The 20558-nt window shown below is 44.3% G+C and overlaps 1 protein-coding gene across 4 annotated transcripts in view; it reads right to left on the bottom strand.

Annotated features, from left to right (window-relative positions):
• OCA2 (OCA2 melanosomal transmembrane protein) overlaps positions 1 to 20558 on the bottom strand; it is a 267404-nt gene that overhangs the window by 152653 nt on the left and 94193 nt on the right. For 2 of the 4 annotated variants that reach the window (XM_065927959.1, XM_065927962.1), the window contains exons 7-13: positions 19971 to 20131; positions 18187 to 18269; positions 16600 to 16753; positions 7394 to 7465; positions 6083 to 6148; positions 3012 to 3068; positions 1722 to 1846 (exon numbers count right to left, since the gene is read on the bottom strand). In XM_065927959.1, the coding sequence (XP_065784031.1) occupies positions 1722 to 1846; positions 3012 to 3068; positions 6083 to 6148; positions 7394 to 7465; positions 16600 to 16753; positions 18187 to 18269; positions 19971 to 20131 (718 nt within the window). The remainder of the gene's footprint in view (positions 1 to 1721; positions 1847 to 3011; positions 3069 to 6082; positions 6149 to 7393; positions 7466 to 16599; positions 16754 to 18186; positions 18270 to 19970; positions 20132 to 20558) is intronic. The other 2 variants (XM_065927960.1, XM_065927961.1) reach the window with 2 other exon arrangements.

Below are 20558 nucleotides of genomic sequence, written 5' to 3'. Positions count from 1 at the left end.
ATTGACCCTGGATTGAATTCTTCTTCTCCAGATGCCATGAATCCTGGTGTCTTTCATGGCTCAGCAACAACCTTTCAGTGGGAAAGGTTCTTCAAGATGGGAGGAGAAGGGGACGACAGAGGATGAGATGCTTGGATGGTATCACCGACTCGATGGACATGAGTTTGAGCAAACTCAGGGAGTTGGTGATGGACAGGAAAGCCTGGCATGCTACAGTCCACGGGGTAGCAAAGAATCAGACACGACTGTGCAACTGAACTGAACTGATTCTCACATAAAATTACAAAGCCATTTCCTAGCAGAGTGAGGATGTACACAAATCCCAGCAAGGCTGAGACAACCCTCAGCTGCGCAAGCTGTCCAGGGATGCTGAGAATCAGGGTGCCATCATCAGCATGTGTGGTGACTTGCTGGAATCTGGCGCATTGTGAGATGGTTTCAAACCAATGTCAGCAGCAGAGCTGCCCTGGTTGGAGGGAAGTGGGTGTGAACTGCTTCTTGCCCGCTGAGGTGTCCAGGGGCAGGGTTGGTTTTAGCATATGCTTTATCCACCATTTACCCTCAGAAGAATTATACCTCTGGGTATTAGGAGGCTCTGCACCCCCTGTGCAGCAAAGCTAAATCTAACATCTTGCCCCTCAAATCCATGCTTGCACATGGGCCATGACAATGCAGCCAGGCCTGCAGAAGCCTGGGCAATGGATTAACTCATGACACTGCAGGCCAATCCACAGGATGCTGCTAACTCTCTGTTCCTCTCTAGCTTTCCTTCTCCTCTCCCTACTCCACATTCTAACTCATTCCTCCTCTGAGGGTCACTACTCTTCCAAACACCAAAGGCATCACCCAGAATTAGTCCTGAGCTCTGGAAGTAGCCCCTTGTTTGTGACACCGAACTTGCCTTGTCTCATGCCTCATATGCAGGAGAATCTGGTAGAATCCTCAGAACACTAGCTTGTTTTAATTCCTTTGATGAAACAACCCAGATCAGTGCAGCTGAAGTGAGTTGTCTAAATGTCCTCACTACCTAGCTTCCCAGAAGCCACCAGGCGCACCTGTGACCCTTCTAGAACCAGCCAGCACCAGCACAGGTTGAGTCTAAGCAGGGGAAGACCATGATATGCTAAGAACCATCCTTAAAATAAAGGACATAAAGTCTAGATAAAAGTGTATGTCCAGGACCTTGGAAGAGGCTGCACAATCGCAAGCTGAAGCCCAAGCCCCAGGAGGCCCCAGGCAATCAGTCCCACAAATGAAATGGGTAGAATTAAAAGGAGCAAAATGGAATCAAACTGAATTTCTCTTTCCCAAAGTTACCTTGCAAGGCCTTGCCAGGCCAGGTCACGCAACCCTCCAGTAATCCCACAGGATCCTGCCAGAGCAAGACAGTAGCCCCCCTCCTGCTCTCTGGCTGAGAACCCCATAGAGCCCGTGGAGTAGAACTCCTAGCCCCTGATGCTCTGTCCCACAGGACATAAGTGTTTGAGTGTGCTGATTCCTGTAGGCATTTCTGCAACCACTGCTACTGCCATCACAGCTGTGCAGTCAGAGCCACAGTCCCAGTGGATGAGCAGGTCAGACCCAGTCATGTGGGAGGAGAGCAAGGTCAGACACAGTCATGTGGGAGGAGAGCAAGGTCAGACCCAGTCATGTGGGAGGAGGGCAGCCAGCACACACTGCCATCAGCTGGCCTGATGTCCACACAGGGCCACTTTGCATACCTTATGGTCACGGGAGTGAAGAGGAGCACTGTTGTGACATTGTCCAGGAAGGCAGAAAGGACAGCAGCAATGAGACACAGCATGAAGATCATGGTCCACACTCTTCCTCGGGACAGTTGGTATGCCTGGTATGCAATAAAGAACAAGCTAGGATCAATGGTGTCAGAAAACAGATGCAACTTTTCATTAGGGACTCTAAGAACTAAGGGTCTAAATAAACACTACATGGAGGATTAAAACTTAGACCTACAAACTCCTAAACCTGCTGAGATGAGGCAGTAATGGCTGGATCTGAACTTCTAAATCCATGCAGGCCTACACTCCTGCCCTCCAATTCTCATTTTGGTACTTGAGATGGTCTATCTCTCATAAAGTGACAACCTGTCATATCTGTATCCTTTTACACACTCCTTTTGGTTGGACAGCCGGAGCTGTGACTTTGGGATCTACCTGACCCTAGAGTCTGCTGATATTTGGGGATCTAGGGGTTGCTTTTAGTACCAAGGTGTTGGGAGGAAGAGACCAGATAGCTACCTGGGAGATTCAAGACAGTGCACAAAATTGGCAAAAATCACATGGTTCTATCATTCAAAGTGTGGAAAGGCCTTGTTAAATAACTAATTTTTTAAAAGAACTTTTCAGTTTCAACTAAAAAAAAAAAAAAATTCAAGCCCAGCCCTAGTCTGCCTTAGTCTTTTCCTCCCAACTCTGATGAAAGGATCAACACAAATTCTACCAGTCAAAAAATGGTGAAGGATTCCCCAGGGTCCCAGTTATAAAAGTAAATGCTTATAGGTTCAATGTCATAAAGTAATCATTGAAATTATTTCAAGTAAAAGCAGAGTAATCAGAAGCTGATGACTTAAAATATTTAGATACTCTGAAGTGCAAAACAGTTTTGGTGCATAGCTCTCAACCTGCTGATTTGAACATAATCACACAAATATTCAACTTGAATACTCGTCTCCTTTATCCTCTTCTTTGGTAATTTGTTGAGAATTTGAAAGTGATGCTCAAAGACACCTAACTTAGCACAGCAATTATACCCAGGTTTGCAGCTGTGATTTTGAAAAGAAGGACAGAATTTTTAAATATTTGCTTTAAAACAGTTTTATTAAATGATATAAGTACTAGTATCTTCTCTTAAATTCATGATTATACACTATTGAGAATTAAATAATTAAACACTAATTAAGCCAAAAAAAAAAAAAAGTTTTATTCACTAAATATGTAATGGTAGGAACAAAGTATCAATTGATACATAGCTCTTAAATGCCACATCATACCTACCTTTACAGCACAATAATCAAAAAATCCAGTTTCTGAAAATATGGCTACTAAGATCATCTATAGGGAAAAGAGAAAAAGGAGACAGAGAATGTTTCAGAGCACCATCCTGAAATGACATCATTGACCACTTGCACACCTGAGCTCTGGCCTCTCTATGACAGCTACCACCTCCTCAAACTTCTCACTCTTTTGCTGAGTGTGGTCCCTTACTAACTCTGTGAATCAAGCCCCTTACTAGAGGGTGTGCACCTTTAAATTTGTCCAAGAATATGTGCCCAAAGTACACTATCATTCCATCTGAACTTCACAGTAACATCTGCGTTGTAATTACTCTCTGACTTATAGACCAGAAAACTGTCGGGCAGAGAGGGAAAGTGACTTGCTTACAGTCACAAAGCTAGAAACAGGGCAGGAAATAGGATAGAATGTGGCCTTTTGCACCTAAGTGTTCACACAAGCAACAATTAAAAGTTTTAAGACTTTTAAGCTCACTTAAATTATATTTATTTATTTTTTTAAACTGGCTTAAATTTTATAAGAGTAGTTACATTGAAATGAAGACTGCTGGGAGAAATATTAACAACCTCAGAAATGCTGATGATACCACTCTAAAGGCAGAAAGTGAAGAGAAACTAAAGCACTTCTTGATGAGAGTGTAAGAGGAGAGTGAAAAACTGACTTAAATACAACATCCAAAAAACTAAGATCATGGCATCCAGTACCATCACTTCATGGCAAATAGATAGGAAAAAGGTGGAAATAGTGGCAGATTTTATTTTCTTGGGCTTCAAAATCACAGAGGACAGTGACTTCAGCTACAAAATTAAAAGATACTTGCTCCCTGGAAGAAAAGCTATGACCAACCTAGACAGCATATTAAAAAGCACAGACATTACTTTACCAACAAAGGTCCGTATAGTCAAAGCTATAGTTTTTCCAGTAGTCATGTACAGATGTGAGAACTGGACCATAAAGAAGACTGAGTGCTGAAGAATTGTTGCTTTCTAACTGTAATGCTGGAGAAGACTCTTCAGAATCCCTTGGACTGCAAGGAGATCAAACCAGTCAATCCTAATGGAAAACAACACTGAATATTCATTGGAAGGACTGATGCTGAAACTGAAGCTCTAATACTTTGGCCACCTGATGTGAAGAAGTGACTCACTGGAAAAGACCCTGATGCTGGGAAAGGCTGAGGGAATGAGGAGAATGGGGCAACAGCAGATGAGATGGCTGGATGGCATCACTGACTCACTGGACATGAATTTGAGCAAACTCCAGGACTTAGTGATGGACAGGGAAGCCTGGCATGCTGCTGTCCATGGAGTTGCAAACAGCCAAACAGAGCCTTGAGCAAAACAATTTATTTAATTCTCTGTACTTTGGTTTTCTCACCTTACTTCTTTGTGTCTTATTTCCTTGTAAGGCTGTTGTGATAATTCAATAGAATTATGTAAACTAAAGTACTTTAGAAAATAGTGGGCACAAAACTGTGTCGCACATAAACAGTGCAAAACAGTACAAATCTCTACCTTGTCAATAATGACCATCATTGTCCATCCTATCCAAATGGCCACTGTGAGGCAATTTATAGAGTGTGGTGCTTCACACCAATGAGACCTACACATGAATGTGAATGGGTAGGTCCTGTGTGGTCTTCCATTGTTGTCTGCTGCCAGAAGCACCCAAGAGAGACTGGAACTCAGGGACTAGGTGAGTGGTCCCATGGGTGGATGACTGGCAAGAAACAGAGTGAAAAAGACAGGGGTCTGGTTATATAGACTGTCTCTGGACCACACACACCCCAAAGTTCTATACAGAACCTTGTTGAAGTGATTCCAACTGAGAAAAAATTAAGTCATTCATTGTTAAAATCCAATATAACTGTATTAAGAAGGTAATTAAATTAAAGTGAAGCCCTAATCCAATATGACTGCTGACCTCATAAGAAGAAGAGAGGAGGACACAGACATACCCAGAGGGAAAATCATGTGAGGACATGAGCGGATGATCATCTATAAGCCTCAGAAGAAACCAATACTGCAGACATCTTGATTTGGACTTTAGCCTCCAAACTATGAGGCTCCAAACATTTCTGTTGTTTAAGTCACCCAGTCTATGGTACATTATTATGGCAGTCCCAGCAAACTAATACACCAATCATTTAAGCTTTTTTTAAAACAATTCTCCTTCTGTATGCCCAAACCGTATTTACTTTTCAGAACCCTATACAAATGTTAGTTTCTCTATAAAGCCTGGATTCAGAGCATTGGCCTGAATCCCACACTGCACCCACAAAGGAGACAGTTACCTTGGATCACACTGAAGCCTAGAGCAGCAGAGCCCTCCATGGTGCCAGAGCAGAGAGAATACTAATGAGGAAATGAGGGTATATAGAGACCTGCTTTACAAATGGTGAGTTTTCTAGCCCTGAGAGGGAATACCCTCCTTCAGATCACTCAGCCACTGTGGGGTCTGTTCAAGAGCACATGAGCCATTCCCACTGCTGTCCAGACCCTTGTCAAATTCCCCTTATTCCAATTAAATCTGTTTATGACTCATGTTCCACACTAATCCACTAGTGTGTCTTAAAATTTCCTTCCTACAGGTTGGTTTGGTGACACTCTTCATAGCATGCAGTAGAGTGGTCACTTGAAAATATGATAAATTAACAAACTATTACTTAGGGACAATTTCTTCCTTTCTTCCTTTATCCATATAATTAAAGATACTTTTTCAATCACTGAAAATTTTATATGGTTCATTTATTTAAGATATATCATTTTATATTTTAAGGACAGTAACTCAAAAAACTGCTAAATTTTCTCAATGGCAAGATTATTTCTCTGTTAGAGAGGCTTTAGGCTAATACTTTCCAGCTAACCAACCAGAGCACTAATCACTCCATTCCTCATCAGGAGAAATTAGCTAGACCTGCAAACACTTCTCAATCAAGCCCTAACAGTCAGGGAGCACGGTGTCCTTAAGAATTAGCAGTGACAGCAGCAAAAGAGAAAGTCCCAGGTTACATAAAACATGGGGCCCAGTCCCACTGGGAGGACTGTCATTACCATGCCGAACAGCAGGGCCAAAGTCTCAAAATCAATCCACTCCACCACATGGGTCAGGCTGGGTCTCTGCAATCAAACAACAAATTAGCCAGTTAGTCCTGGGTATCATCCTCCTGGTGATAAGCTGTAAACATGTGCACTTTACAGAAAATCCACTCAAAGCCAGAGTCGAAAATCACAAAAATCACACCATCCACTTGCCTTTGAAATCCTATTTTATCATTACTGAAAAACAGTCGTGACTCAAAGCATCGTAACATCAAAACTATGCACTTGTAAATGGGAAAGGCAGATTTCTTAAGCCCTGTCCCTGTCCCTAAGGGAAGGTAGGATCATGGAGAACTGGGAGTCCAGACTGGGAAGTGAGGGCACTTGGAGAGCCTGGTTGTTGGAAAAGAACTGCACAGTGGTCCAGAGAGTTTCCTGCAGCACAAGCCATGTGCCACATCAATTATTTCCAAAATTAAATAACTACTACTACACTACTCCTTAACAAGTAATAAAAACAACAGAGGTTTATGTGTAAGTTGTAGGATTCTGGAACATTTTACCCTTAAAGTGTTTGTTTATACCAACTCTAGCCATAAAAAAGAAAAAGAAAAAACAATAAATAACTAACTTAACAAAGTCTCACATATTATTTTTACTCTTTGGTTGACAGCATATTATTTTTACTCTTTGGTTGACTGACTGGCCTTTAGAAACATTTTTCAGAACAATCTCTGAAATTCTACAGAGTTCTTTCTCAATCCCAAGTTCCATGTGTGGCCAGCCACCTTGATCAGTTCAGCACTGCTCCTCAAACATCCCCAGGCTTTCATGTCCAGAGTATTTGGCCTCTCTTGCTTCTCTACATTCATTCCAATGTCCCTGCAGGATGGAACATGCTCAGACCCTGAGGGGATATTATCACCTCCCAGACATGCACTTCCAGGGACCTCCTGATGTCTGTCCCCAACCTCACTGTGTCCCACCTCTCTGCTCCAGCCAGGATGGCCTCCCCTGGTCTTCAAGGACTGACAGCACATATGGCTGGCTCTAACATTGCTCAGCTGCATGGCATGGATGAATACTTGACCATCATGAGCCTTTCCTCAGCTAGGATGGAGAATAACACCACTGGGGTGTATGTCATAAAGTCAAATGTTAATTGCTCATCAATGCTATAAAGTTCGTTAGTTCATGCCTTTAACAGGAAATGTGAAATAGTATATTAAAAACTAACCAGCTAACACCTAATTATTGGACTGTCTTTGAAGCTGACATTCTATCAAATGTGCTAAGCCTTTGACTCAAAATGTTACAACTTACGTCACCAATCACAGCCAGTGCTGCTAAAGCTGAAAGGGACCCCAACATGGCTGCTAGTGTTCTGTGAACAATCTGGAAAGAAGCATAGAACATTACTTCACTCTAACTCTCAGGATTTTAAAACACACAGAAGCCTGTATTGGTCTAAGTATCTGTGAAGATTGGCCATTCTATGCCATACCTATTGAAAGTGAAAGTGAAAGTTGCTCAGTTGTGTCTGACTCTTTGAGATCCCATGGACTACACAATCCATGGAATTCTCCAGGCCAGAATAGTGGAGTGGTAGCCATGCCCTTCTCCAGAGGATTTTGCCAACCCAGAGATCAAACCCAGGTCTCCCACAGTACAGGCGGAGTCTTTACAAGCTGAGTCACCAGGGAATTTAGGACAATAGATAAATTACGGGTTTCTTTGTTTCAAAGTCTGGATGCCCTAGAGGCACACACAGCCATCACCAGTTTGCTTTCTAAAGAAAGGTGATTTAAGGTGATTATCTATGTGTATGATCCTATTAAAATTTTCTTAATTGTTTTGGGTTTATTTTCTATTAGCAGGTTTTATTCCTTTTCTTGTGTTTCCTGCCTAGAGAAGTTCCTTTAGTACTTATTTTTTTTCCCGGGATCCTGAATCATCTTCACTATCATTATTCTGAATTCTTTTTCTGGAAGGTTGCCAATCTCTACTTCATTTAGCTGTTTGTCTGGGGTTTCATCTTGTCCCTTCATCTGGGACATAAACTTCTGCTTTTTCATGTTAATTATCTTTCCGTAATGTGGTTTTAGTTTTAGTCACTGTAGGACTGTAGTTCTTGCTTCTTTTGTATGCCCTCTGATGGAGGAGGCTAAGAGGCTTGTGTAAAGTTCCTGATGGAAGGGATTGGTGGTGGGAAAAACTGGGTCTTGCTCTGGTGGGCAGGGCCTTGCTCAGTAAAGCTTTAATCCAATTATCTGCTGACGGGTGAGGTTGCCCTCCCTCCGTGGTCATTTTTTGACCTGAGAAGACCCAGCCCTCAAGTCTATAAGGGTCACCATTAGACCTTAGGGGGACCTTCCCAACTGCCGCTGCCAATGCCCCCATCACTGTGGTGAGCCCCTTCTGACCCACGCCTCCACCCTCCAAATCGAGCAGGTGGCTTTGGTTCAGTCACCTGTGGAGTCACTGCTCCTTTCCTCTGAGTCTTGATGTGCACAAGGTTTTGTTTGTGCCCTCCAAGACTGGAATCTCTGGTTCCCCTAGTCCTGTGGAAGTCTTATAATCAAATCCCGCTGGCCTTCAAGGTAAATTCCTTGGGAATTCCCCGTCCCTTTGTCAGAGTCCCAAGCTGGAAAGCCTGACGTGGGGTTCAAAATCTTCACAACAGTGGGAGAACCTCTTTGGTATTACTGTTCCCCAGTTTGTGGGTCACACACCCAGCAGGTATGGGATTTGATTTTACTGTGATTGTGCCCCCTCTTACTGTCTTGCTGCAGTTTCTTCTTTGTCTTTGGATGTGGGTCATCTTTTTTTGTCTTTGGTGGGTTCCAGTGTCCTCCTGTGGATGGCTATTCAACAGCTAGCTATGATTTGTTGCTCTTGCAGGAGGAGATGAGTGCCCACCTTTCTACTCCACCATTCTGAACTGGAAGCTCAGCTATTACTTCTTTAAGTTAACTTTCTTCCCCCTTCTCTCACTTGTCTCCTTCTGGAATCCAGTTATCCTACATGAACACCTGACAGACAATGAAGGTTTTCTTTCCTCTTTTTCATTTTCTCCTTTGGTCTCCTCTGATTGGGTTATTCAAAGTTCCTGTCCTCTTGATCACTTATTATTTTAAAAGTTACACTCCATTTACAGTTATTACAAAATATTGGCAATAGTGCTCATATTATACAATATGTTCTTGTAGCCTATCTTAACACCCAATAGTTTGTACCTCCCACTCTCCCTCCCTTATATTTTGCCTCCACCCCCTCCCTACAGGCAACCAGGAGTTTGTTCTCTACATCAGTACAGCTACTTTTAATGATTTATCAGCTAGAGAGCAACATTCTGTGCCTTTGAGTTAACTTATTGAAGGACTGTTGTTATCTTTGGTGATGATATATTTCCTTGATTTTTCATATTCCTTATAGTTTTGTATTGATGCTTTCTCATTTGAAGTAGCAGTCAGTCAGTCAGTTCAGTCACTCAGTCATGTCCAACTCTTTGTGACCGCATGGAATGCAGCACACCAGGCTTCCCTGTCCATCACCAACTCTCGAAGCTTACTCAAACTCATGTGCATTGAGTTGGTGATGCCATCCAACCATCTCATCCTCTATTGTCCCCTTCTCCTCCTCCCTTCAATCTTTCCCAGCATCAGGGTCTTTTCTAATGAGTCAGCTCTTTGCATCAGGTGGCCAAAGTATTGGAGTTTCAGATTTAGCATCTGTCCTTCCAATGAATACTCAGGACTGATTTCCTTTAAGATGAAATGGTTGGATCTCCTTGCAGTCCAAGGGACTCTCAAGAGTCTTCTCCAACACCAGAGTTCAAAAGCATCAATTCTTCAGTGTTCAGCCTTCTTCATGGTCCAGTTCTCACGTTTGTACATGACTACTGGAAAAACTATAGTTTTAACTATATAGACCTTTGTCGGCAAAGTAGCAGACATCTCCTCAAATCCTTATTAGTGGTATTCAGATGGGATATAGTGTTTGTTTGTTCTGTTACACCTGATACTTTCTCTGATCTCCTATGGACATACCTGCTGCACTCTTCTTGCTCCTTCTTGTGACAGGATGTGTAAACTTTTATGTGTTCTCTGGTTCTAGAGCTCACCAGGCTGACTGCTGGAAAAGTCCCTTTCGTTGGCAGTAAAAGTGAAGTTGCTCAGTCATGTCTGACTCTTTGCGACCCCATGGACTGCAGCCTCCCAGGCTCCTCTGTCCATGGGATTTTCCAGGCAAGAGTACTAGAGTGGGTTGCCATTTCCTTCTCCAGGGGATCTTCCGGACTCAGGGATTGAACCCCGGTCTCCCACATTGAGGGCGGACGCTCTACCCTCTAAGCCACCAGGGAAGCTTGTTGGCAAAGGGTGGTGCTATAGCTTCAGTTCTCTGCCCGCAGCCGGTCTGTGTTCTGGCACCACTCCATCTACTGTTGACCAACGGTGCTCTCACCACCACACAGAGCGCATGTACTAGGAGCCACTACAAAGGCAGTGGGGGGAGGCTGGGAGAGGCTGGCGTTAGGGATGCCTGCCGGCCTTGGGGGGATCCTAGGATGAGCTTCTCCAGGTCAGTAATCAGATTTCCTGCTGGAGTGCTGAGTGCAGTCAGCAGGAAATGTGTTCCTTTAATGCCCTTTGATAGTCTCACTTGACTCTTTCTTGACCTCCCTCCCTGCAGGCATGGATGCCCTGCCTGCGTACTCTGGTTCTGGCAGAGAGAAGTTGCTTCTCCTCCGCATCCTGCACAGCTGGGGAAGCCAAGCACTTACTCCCTGTCGGCTAGTTCAGCCCGATGGAGCTTGGCCTTAGGAGAGAGGCAATGCTGACCAAGGTCCTATTACCCTCTCCAATGTGTCCTAACTTGTGTTGTTTTCCTTCAGTGACGTGCTGTAATTTCCGCTCAGAAAGGCTGGGCTTCTACAAACTCTCTCTTGTTCCTGGGTATCTGCTCAGGTCAGCACTGTCCAGGTTTTCCCTGATAGCAGCCAAGAGAGATCAGGTTGCCACTGCTGGCTCCTGCTGGTTTCACAGCTTAGGCTAGGGTATGTTTGCTTATTACTGGATGCACAGGCAGGAGAGGCTTCTCCTAGGTCCTTTGAATTTCACTGCTCCTACAGAGGTACTTTTTCTTTGTGAATGGACACCTAGTTAGCTATGAGAAAGGGGGGACCAAAAGGAGGGATATCTCATGCTGCCATGACACTGATGTCATCTCCCAGTTTACATTTAAGTGTTCAGGATGTGAGAGGTTTGACTCATCTTCTTCCTTGGGCTACTTTGGTAGATGTAAGGATAAATGGAAGTGCAGGGAGACTCATCAGAAGAATGAGATACCTAAATATCTGCAGATATGTGGAACTCCCATGGCTGCCATTTCTGCCCATGTGGTGTGCTGGCGGCTGTACACTGTCCCCAATCAGCTGTATGCCACCGCATGTGTGCCTTGCTCTCTAGGGACCCCACATGAGCTCTGGGAGCCTTTGCTTTGTGTCATCTCGTGTAAATTCTCCTGGACTGAGGAGCATCGGGCAGCAGGAAAACCTCTGTTTAGAGAGGGGCTGCTCATGGAGGGAGTTGCCTGTACCTTCTTGAGCCCCTTGCCTCCCAGTACATGAGGGCAATGGCAGGAGCCAACAGGTCCACAGTGAGAGGGGAAACACTGACGGTGAGTTTCCTAGGCATTCCTCAGTTCTGAATCCTGTGTTTCTAAAAATCCCCAGGACAGTGTACAAGTGGTACAGTTCTGGGCCTTGAATTCAGTACCACGCTGTGTTTCATAGGCATTTCAGCACTTACAATGTGCGTCCAGTTGAAGGCCTTGTTTTCCAATTGTTTCTTACTGCCATGATGTGGTAGGATGATTATGGGTTTTTTGATGCTACGTAAATTCTCCACAATTCATTTTCTTCATCTGCAAAACTTAGAGAATGTTTTGGTTTATAGGGCATGAACTGGCTGTCCCTTGAGGTGACACCCTTTCTCTGTGCCCTGGTGTAAGACCTGGGCCAGCTCCTATTTTCCTGGGCTGGGTCCTGTCTGCCTATGAGGTAGTAACAGTGCTCTGCTTGCCACACTATCTTCCAGGTGGGTCCTCTTTCTACCCTCCCTTGTCTCCTAGGCAGAGGCTGTTCTGGCCCCTTTGAAAGTGGTGGACCTTGCCTATCTGTTCTTCTATGTGAATGCATTCTTGTCCTTGTGCATGGTGAACTGCCCACCCTTCCCTCTGAAGTCAGCTTTAGTCGTGAACTGTGTTCTGGGATATGAGAAGAGAGACTCCCCCTTCTTCTTGCCTCAGTGGTGCCCAGGTGAGAAGCAGCCTGGGTCTCTTACGGATCACAGTGAGCAGAGGCCTATTGACCACATGTGCAGATGCTGAGAAGCTGGCTGGAAGCAGGAGGTGGCCATACCCCTACAGGAAGGGGCGGTGCCTTCTCCTTCTGGGGCCAGAGCCCACTCAGCCTGGTTCTCACATAGCTGGAGAGAATCCCATGACTCTAGCTGAGCTGGGGACCTACCTTGGGGGAGCACCGGCTGCTGCCCCTTCTCACTGCACTGCCACTGGAGGGAATTTCTGGTGCCCATCTTTATTCTGGACTCTCTTTTGAGAATGTCCCCAAGAACCATCTTCTTTCATCGAGGGGTCTAGTTTGCCTAAGAAGTTTCATAAGGAATGAAAGAGGGTTCACCTGCTGGCCAGTGGTTTGGGAGGGCCTGGCAACAAGGGTCTCTGCTCTTTCTCCCCCACCCCCTACTGCTTTTGTGGCTCTTCTTCCCAGGGTCTTCTGTGTGTGGGAGAGGCAGGGGCCATGTCTGATGGGTGGGCCAGCTGCCACCTCACTGGGGGTAGTCTCATCACTGCCTTTGAGGTCTGAGTATCAAAGACACTTCATATAAGAGCCAGCACATCCATTTTCTTCTCAGACTCATCTGTTGTGTTCCCACCTGTGATGGTTTGGCAGGGTCTGTATGTTACCAAACAAACCCCCTCAGCATGGGTGCATCCATGTGTCTGTGAGGGAAGGGTGGTTTGGGGATGGCACCCAAGCTAGATTGTGTTGGCATTCCTGATCCCAGACTAGCCCCACAGTGCTGTCTGTCCTCTGTGCATGCATGCTAAGTCACTTCATTAGTGTCCAACTCTTTGCAACCTTATGGACTATAGCCCTCCAGGCTCCTCTGTCCATAAGATTCTGCAGGCAAGAACACTGGAGTAGGTTGCCATGCCCTCCTCCAGGGGATCTTCCTGACCCAGGGATTGAACCCACATCTCTTATGTCTCTTGAATTGGCAGGCAGGTTCTTTACCACAAGAGCCACCTGCAAAAGCAAGGTAGCAGGAGAGGGAGGGTAGGAACAGCTGAGACCACCTGTGCACATCTGGATTCTTTGAGAGTTAGGAGAAACAGTCATGCCTAATGTGATATTTTCTTATTTTTTTTCTTTTCTTTTTTAATTGGAGGAAAACATTGCTTTACAATATTGTATTGGCTTCTGCTATACAATAACACAAATTAGCCATTATATACATATATGTATGCGTATATATATATATATGTATCCTCTGCCTCTTGAGCCTCCCTCCTCTCCCCCATCACACCATTCTAGGTCATTGCAGAGGGTCAGGCTGGGCTCACTGTGATATAGCAGCTTCCCACTAGCTATCTATTTAACACAGGATAGTGTGTATATGTCAATGCTACTTCCTCAGTTCATCCCACCCACTCCTTCCCCTGTTCTGTTCACAAGTCCGTTCTCTATATCTGCAACTCCATTCCTTCCCTACAAACAGATTCATCAGTATCATTTTTCTAGATCCCATTTATATACATTAATATATTATATTTGTCTTTCTCTTTCTGACTTACTTTATTCTCTATAACAAACTCTTCATCTACCTCACTACAACAGACTCACATTCGTTCCTTTATATGGCTGAGTAATATAGTATATCTTCTTTGTCCATTCCTCTGTCGATGGACAAGGTTGTTTCCATGTCCTAGCTATGGTAAATAGTGCTGCAATGAGCATTGGGGTCCATGTGTCTTTTTGAATTGTGGTTTTCTCAGGGTATATACCCAGTAGTGGGATTGCTGGGTAATGTGGTAGATTTATTCCTAGTCTTTAAGGAATCTCCATGCTGTTCTCCATAATGGCTATATCAGTTTACATTCCCACCAATGGTGTAGGAGGATTCCCTTTTCTTCCCATCCTGTACAGCATTTATTGTTCGTAGATTTTTTGATGATAACTGTTCTGATTGGTGTGAGGTGATACCTCATTGTAGTTTTGATTTGCATTTCTCTAATAATGAGTGATGTTGAGCATCTTTTTCTGTGCTTATTTGCCATCTCTATGTCTTCTTTGGAGAAATATCTGTTTAGGTCTTCTGCTAATTTTTTTTATTGAGTTTCTTGTTTTTCTGATATTGAGCTATATGAGCTGCTTATATATTTTGGAGATTAATCCTTGGCCAGTTGCTTCATTTGAAATTATTTTCTCCCATTCTGAGAGCTGTCTTTTCACCTTGTTTACAATTTCCTTTGCTGTGCAAAACTTTTAAGTTTAATTAGGTTCCATTTGTTTTTATTTTGATTACTCAAGGTGGTGGGTGTTGGAGGACACTGCTATGATTTATGTCAGAGCGTATTGCCTATGTTTTCCTCTAAGAACTTTATAGTTTCTGGTCTTACATTTTAGTCTTTAATCAATTTTGAGTTTATTTTTGTGCTCTGTGTTAGGAAGTATTCTAGTTTCATGCTTTTACATGTAGTTGTCCAGTTTTTGCATGCTACTTGTTGAAAAGACAGTCTTTCCTCCATTGTATATTCTTGCCTCCATTGCCAAAGATAAGATTCCCATAGGTACATGGGTTTATCTCTGGGCTTTCTATCTTGTTCCATTGGTCTGTATTTCTGTTTTTGTGCCTATACCATACTGTCTTGATGACTGTAGCTTTATAGTATAGTCTGAAGTCAGGAAAGATGGTTTCTCCAGCTCCATTTTTCTTTCTCAAGATTGCTTTGGCTATTTGGGGTCTTTTGTGTTTCTATACAAATTGTAAGATTTTTTTGTTCGAGTTCTGTGAAAAATGCCATTGAATTTGATAGGGATTGCATTAAATCTTTAGATTGCTTTGGGTAGTATGGTCATTTTCACAATATTGATTCTTCCAATGCAAGAACATGGTGTATCTCTTCATCTGTCCATGTTCTTTGATTTCTTTTATCAGTGTCTTATAGCTTTTTGCATACAGGTCTTTTGTCTCTTTAAGTAGGTTTATTCTTAGATATTTTATACTATTTGTTGTGGTGGTGAGTGGGATTGTATCCTTAATTTCTCTTTTTGATTTTTTCATTGTTAGTGTATTGGAATGCAAGGGGTTTCTGTGTATTAATTTTGTGATTATAAAAATCACCTCAACAAAAACCTTGGGCTCTAAGTCTCAAGCAGCCTGCCCTTAAACAATACCACTGGAGGAAGTAATATGTTCTCTGTGGCCCCTTGAGGAGGAAACTGCTCAGAAACTTGCTCCTGGACCCTCCAGACTCTGACTGATCACAGAGTGTGTGTGTGGTCATAGGAACTCTGAAACGATAATGATATTGATTGGGGGGGGGCACAGAACAGAGTTGCCCCAGAATAAAAGAGACATGAGACAGAGCAACTAAACCCATGGATGGACCTGTTGGACAACTAGGGACTCAAGTTGCTGAAGCCAGCATTCCTCACAGACAGATCAGACAGCCTCAGGGAATTTCAGGAATTTTCCTGGCACTCCCCGCTCAGATCACCTCCTTGAAGCTCCAGGGCACTTTTCATACTTTGAGAAGACACACCCCTTCATCTTCACCTCCTGATCCTCCAGGCTGAACCCAGTGATGTCAAAAGCCCCATCTGTGTGTTGCTGTAAATCTGGTTTCACAATGAAAACAGCAATGGACCTTCCTCGTCAGGCAGTGTCTGAACCTCTTTTCACGCTATTGAAGGTATAGCCACACTTAAAATTTCCCAGAAACACTGAATCGATGGGACATGAAATCACTGGGCTCATTAGCTGAGTTGATAAACATAACAGATAAAAATCCTTCCCCACACATAGCCCAAGGTCTCCAAGGTTCTCAACGTGCACACAATCCTATGAAGCAGATAGGGGGTATTTTAACATGCCCATTTTACAGAACTGATTATCAGAAAGTTTCAACACTTGTCCCTTCAGGGGCACTCTGTGTGAGCAGCAAATTGAGGGTAAGAAAATCATGTGCATATTCAGTTTTCTCAATAAACTTTTTCTAGTGCCTGGCAAAACTCATATTGCATATGACAACTGCCTAGATTCAGCAAATATTGCAGTACAGAGCAATTTTCTACCTAGAATGAGGAAAATGTTACTTTTTAGGAAAGACACTATTTCAATTCGATTAAAATGCAAGACTGAGCCCATACCTAGCACCCAACATGTTAAAATACACTTACCTGTGGGCACAGATAAACCCAGGAGAGCAGACATGCAAGTTACCTCAAATATAATTAGCACGTAGACCCCAGTGAGGATGACTGCAGCAATGGTCACTTGTGCTTCAACACTTGCGCGGAGGTACTGATGGGTCATCAGAAGAGGAACAATCTGGGTCTGCTGGAGGGAGGCTCGGACGCTGACGGAAACAGGCTCTCTGAAGAATGAAGCAAATATCTTACCACTGGTAAAGGAAACAGACCTGACATCAACCATTAGCACTTGCTCCCTCAGTTTTCTTCCCAACACCAGTCGCCCACGGCTATAACCAGAGCCTGAACTGATCGCAGAGTGCCTAACCTGCCAGACGAGAGGCCCTGAGCACAGGCGAGCTGTGAGAATACATGCACAACCTCCCCATAGCCAGGCCCTCTGACATAGCTCCTCAGCCTCCATCAGGCACCGCCTGCCTCACCACAGTGCCACCAGCCCAGCAATGAACAGGGGCAAAGATGTTCACAGTGGTTCAAACCATTTAATTTTCCATCTTTCTCCTCACCACACATCTGATTGCTTTGTGCACATGCTAAGTCACTTCAGTTGTGTCTGACTCTGCAACGCTATGGACTGTAGCCAGCCAGGCCTCTATGTCCATGGGATTCTCCAGGCAAGAATACTGGAGTGGGTTGCCATGCCCTCCTCCAGGGCATCTTCCCAACCCAGAGGTCGAAACTGTGTCTCTTATGACTCTGGTATTGGCAGGTGGATTCTTTACCACTAGTACCACCTGGGAAGCCCATGCTAACAAATAGCAAATCCAACGATTCTCACATGCGAGAAATTTGAAAAAGGGTCATGTGCAACCTGAGAACAGGTAGTCAGGTTGTCACTAATGGTGGAAAAACCCCAGGAACAAGAAGTATGCAGATCAACAGTATATGGCCTGGTGAAAATAAAGACTCTAAAATTTCAGTAACTGCTCTGAGCTGAATTGTGTCCCCTCAAAACTCATATCTGGACATCCTAGTTCTCCATACTTCAGGATGTGACTGTATTTGGAGATAAGGTCTTCACAAAGGTGATTAAGTGAAAAACAGTGACACCAACGTGACTGGTGTCCTTGTAAGGAAAGGCATTTGGGGCACAGAGATGCAGAGGGATGGCAACTGGGGACATGGGGGGAAGACAGCATCTACACACCAAGGAAAGGGACCTCAGGAGGGGCAGGCCCTGCTGACAACTTGAGGAAATAGATGTCTACTGTTTCAGCCACCTGTCTGTGGTATTTATTATAGCAGGCCTAGCAAACTTATGTAGTAACCAAAAGTACAGACTTAACATGGAGTGGCATTACAGAAAAAAGAATTCTAAGATATACTAGAATTCCCCATTGCGTAGCTTCATGATATTAAAGAATTTATAGTATCAGCTGTAAAATATAGTTTGCTTCAAAATGGGTTCTGCAATCTTACTTCCTGACACCTGTGGTTTTGACACCCACCACAGACTCATGATCACTGGCTACACAAGAGAAGCAACTCCAAGCCCATAACTTGCCTAGCTATTTATAACTGGAGTCCCAAGGGTCATACTTCTCTAGGGAACATGTCCCAGAGGAGCTTTCCTGAGACTTCAGTCACCAAGACCTACCTGCTAAGAACCTCAAAGGTCCTGCTCACCACCACGTGCTCACTTCTGCTTGGATTTAAAAATATCGTCCAATTATGAGTGACCTGCAAAAGTCAAAGCATGAAATCCTGGTAAAGGCTTTGAATCTGGGCCATCAGCTGGGGTCCAGCAGTGCTCAGGGTATGTGCTTGTCTAGAATAAGAAAAGGAGAAGAGCACAAATGCTTTTCACACAGGGATGTTAGAGACAGCCAGGTGACGTGCAGCTGGAACATCCGTGATTTGGAGGGCCGTGTTTAAGAAAAAGAATACGAAAATGCAAACACAAAATTCATGTACAAAGACACAGAAATACAGAAGTAAATATAACCTATTAAGAGAAAAGGAAATCACTGCACGTTACTGGAGACACAGTCTTCTGAACCCACTGAGGCAACTGACCAGAAAGACTGCTTTCTGTTTGCAAACTGGAGGCAGGAAACTCTCCACACCTAGGTCCCAGAAGCCTGTGGGAGGGGGGCCTGAGGATGAGCTTCCATTTCCACAGGCCAAGGTGCCCTTGTCAAGGGCAGAGGAGTGGAAAAGCCAGATGAAAGGGGCCAGATGTGTGCAGAGATGGAGGTGCTGATGGGGCAGAGAGAGGTGGGAGCCCTGGCTGTGGCTGCTGGGGAAACTTCAGTGGGAGGACAGAAGTCTTGCCACCCACAAATCATAAGGAAAATCGAACACAGGAACTCTGAAGTTGGTCAAAGCCTGAATTTAAAACTTTCATGTTTGGAAAGAGTGTATCAGAAAAAAAAAAAAAACCCTTCAGTAAAAATCTCCTGTGTTGTGCTTCTGGAGTGGGCAAGCTCAATACAGACCCAAGGGTAGGCAACTATTAATGTGTCAGCAGGCTACAAAAGGTCATGCCCTCCTCCACACAAGGTCACAGAGGGATCCATCAGCAGATTAAGTGTGCCCACCTCGTCTTTACTGAGGAAGCCTTGCCAGCGAACTATGCAATGCATACAGGGAAGACAAGTTTATGTCCTAAGACCATGGCCAGAGCAACCATTTAGAATACCAGTGCTGCACCAACCATTGTCCATGAAACCACAGCCTTCTTCACAATGAGACTTTGGCTGTGGGGACACTGCTCTGTATGGCAGAAGAATATGTGACAGGTGCTGTCCCCACTATTACTGCAGTTAAACTCCATTTTGGATGACACAGCCTCGTATACCAGCAACATTTCCTTCTATTAGTTATAACAGGGAAAATCTGTGAACTAGGGATATAACTTCATATGGAAGTCATCATGGGAATCCAGGGGAGTCCCTGAGACCAGGATTTGAGGGACAAGAGAGAGAAACTAGGCCTTGTCTGGGTTCTGGGACATGGTGGCCGGGACTGCTGGCTCTCCTAAACTTTGCAGGATGTGAACTTAAAGTCCTTGCTTGGCCTTAGATGCTGAGCACAAGATCATATTGGTACAAGGAAACATGGTGTTGAACTATCTTCTGTACCATGAGGTAAGGGTCAGGTTTAACTGCACTTTCAAATATATGTGTCCCTGAATTGCCCCAAAAAACACTATAAATTGAAAAAAAGAAACCTCAAAAGCCTGACTTTACTGAAATGGTGAGAGTTTTACAACCGCCTTAGAGAAAAGAGAATTTCCATGACAAAGTAAAAGATAACGGCTTGCCTAATAATGGTGTCATTACTCTAGGGCTCCCATCAAATCCATTCAAGAAGAAATTCAAGTTATAAAGAAATAAAATGAGTTTTTACAGTTCTTTTCAAATAACTTTTAAGTGTAACCTGCTGTGGCCGCCTCCGCCTGGAGCCTGGAGTGTTAGCCTGGGTCACCTCCACCACCACGTGCTCTTCTCTCCCGAGACGACTTGGGCCACTGGCCACCAAGGCCCCTGCCAGGTCCACCTGGAGCAGCATGGAGTCTGCATGGCTGCTGAGGTTCACAGCTGAGGGAGCGTCAAGGTAAACTACAGAACAAGAAGGAGCGGCCTGGATTGCCGCCCCCGGCCCCCACCCTCCCAGGGAACACCCATCTCGGAAGGTACACAAGGAAAGGAACGTCCAGGCCCTCCCCTCCACCTGCCCCTGACTGCTCCTACTTCTTCAGCCCCTCACTCCAGACACATGCAATTGGTTTTGCTTTCTTTCATTGTGTTTTGAATCATCTGCTTTAACATCTAGCTGGTGTCTCGCATCCTACAATCATCTCTGCTACTACTCTTGGCAGCCAGAATAAAACACCTGTCCCAGTTCCTGGACTCATGGTGAGCAGCAGACAGGATGGCTTCCTGAATGAACAGATGAACTAACCTACAGTCATGCCCAAATCCTAAGGTGGCTGGTAGGAAATCACAGGGAGAACAGAACAAGAAA

Source organism: Muntiacus reevesi, chromosome 3, assembly GCF_963930625.1.
Source record: "Muntiacus reevesi chromosome 3, mMunRee1.1, whole genome shotgun sequence".
NCBI lineage: Eukaryota > Metazoa > Chordata > Mammalia > Artiodactyla > Cervidae > Muntiacus > Muntiacus reevesi.
The sequence above is the reverse complement of the archived record's forward strand: the minus strand, read 5'-3'. Positions and strand labels throughout refer to the sequence as shown.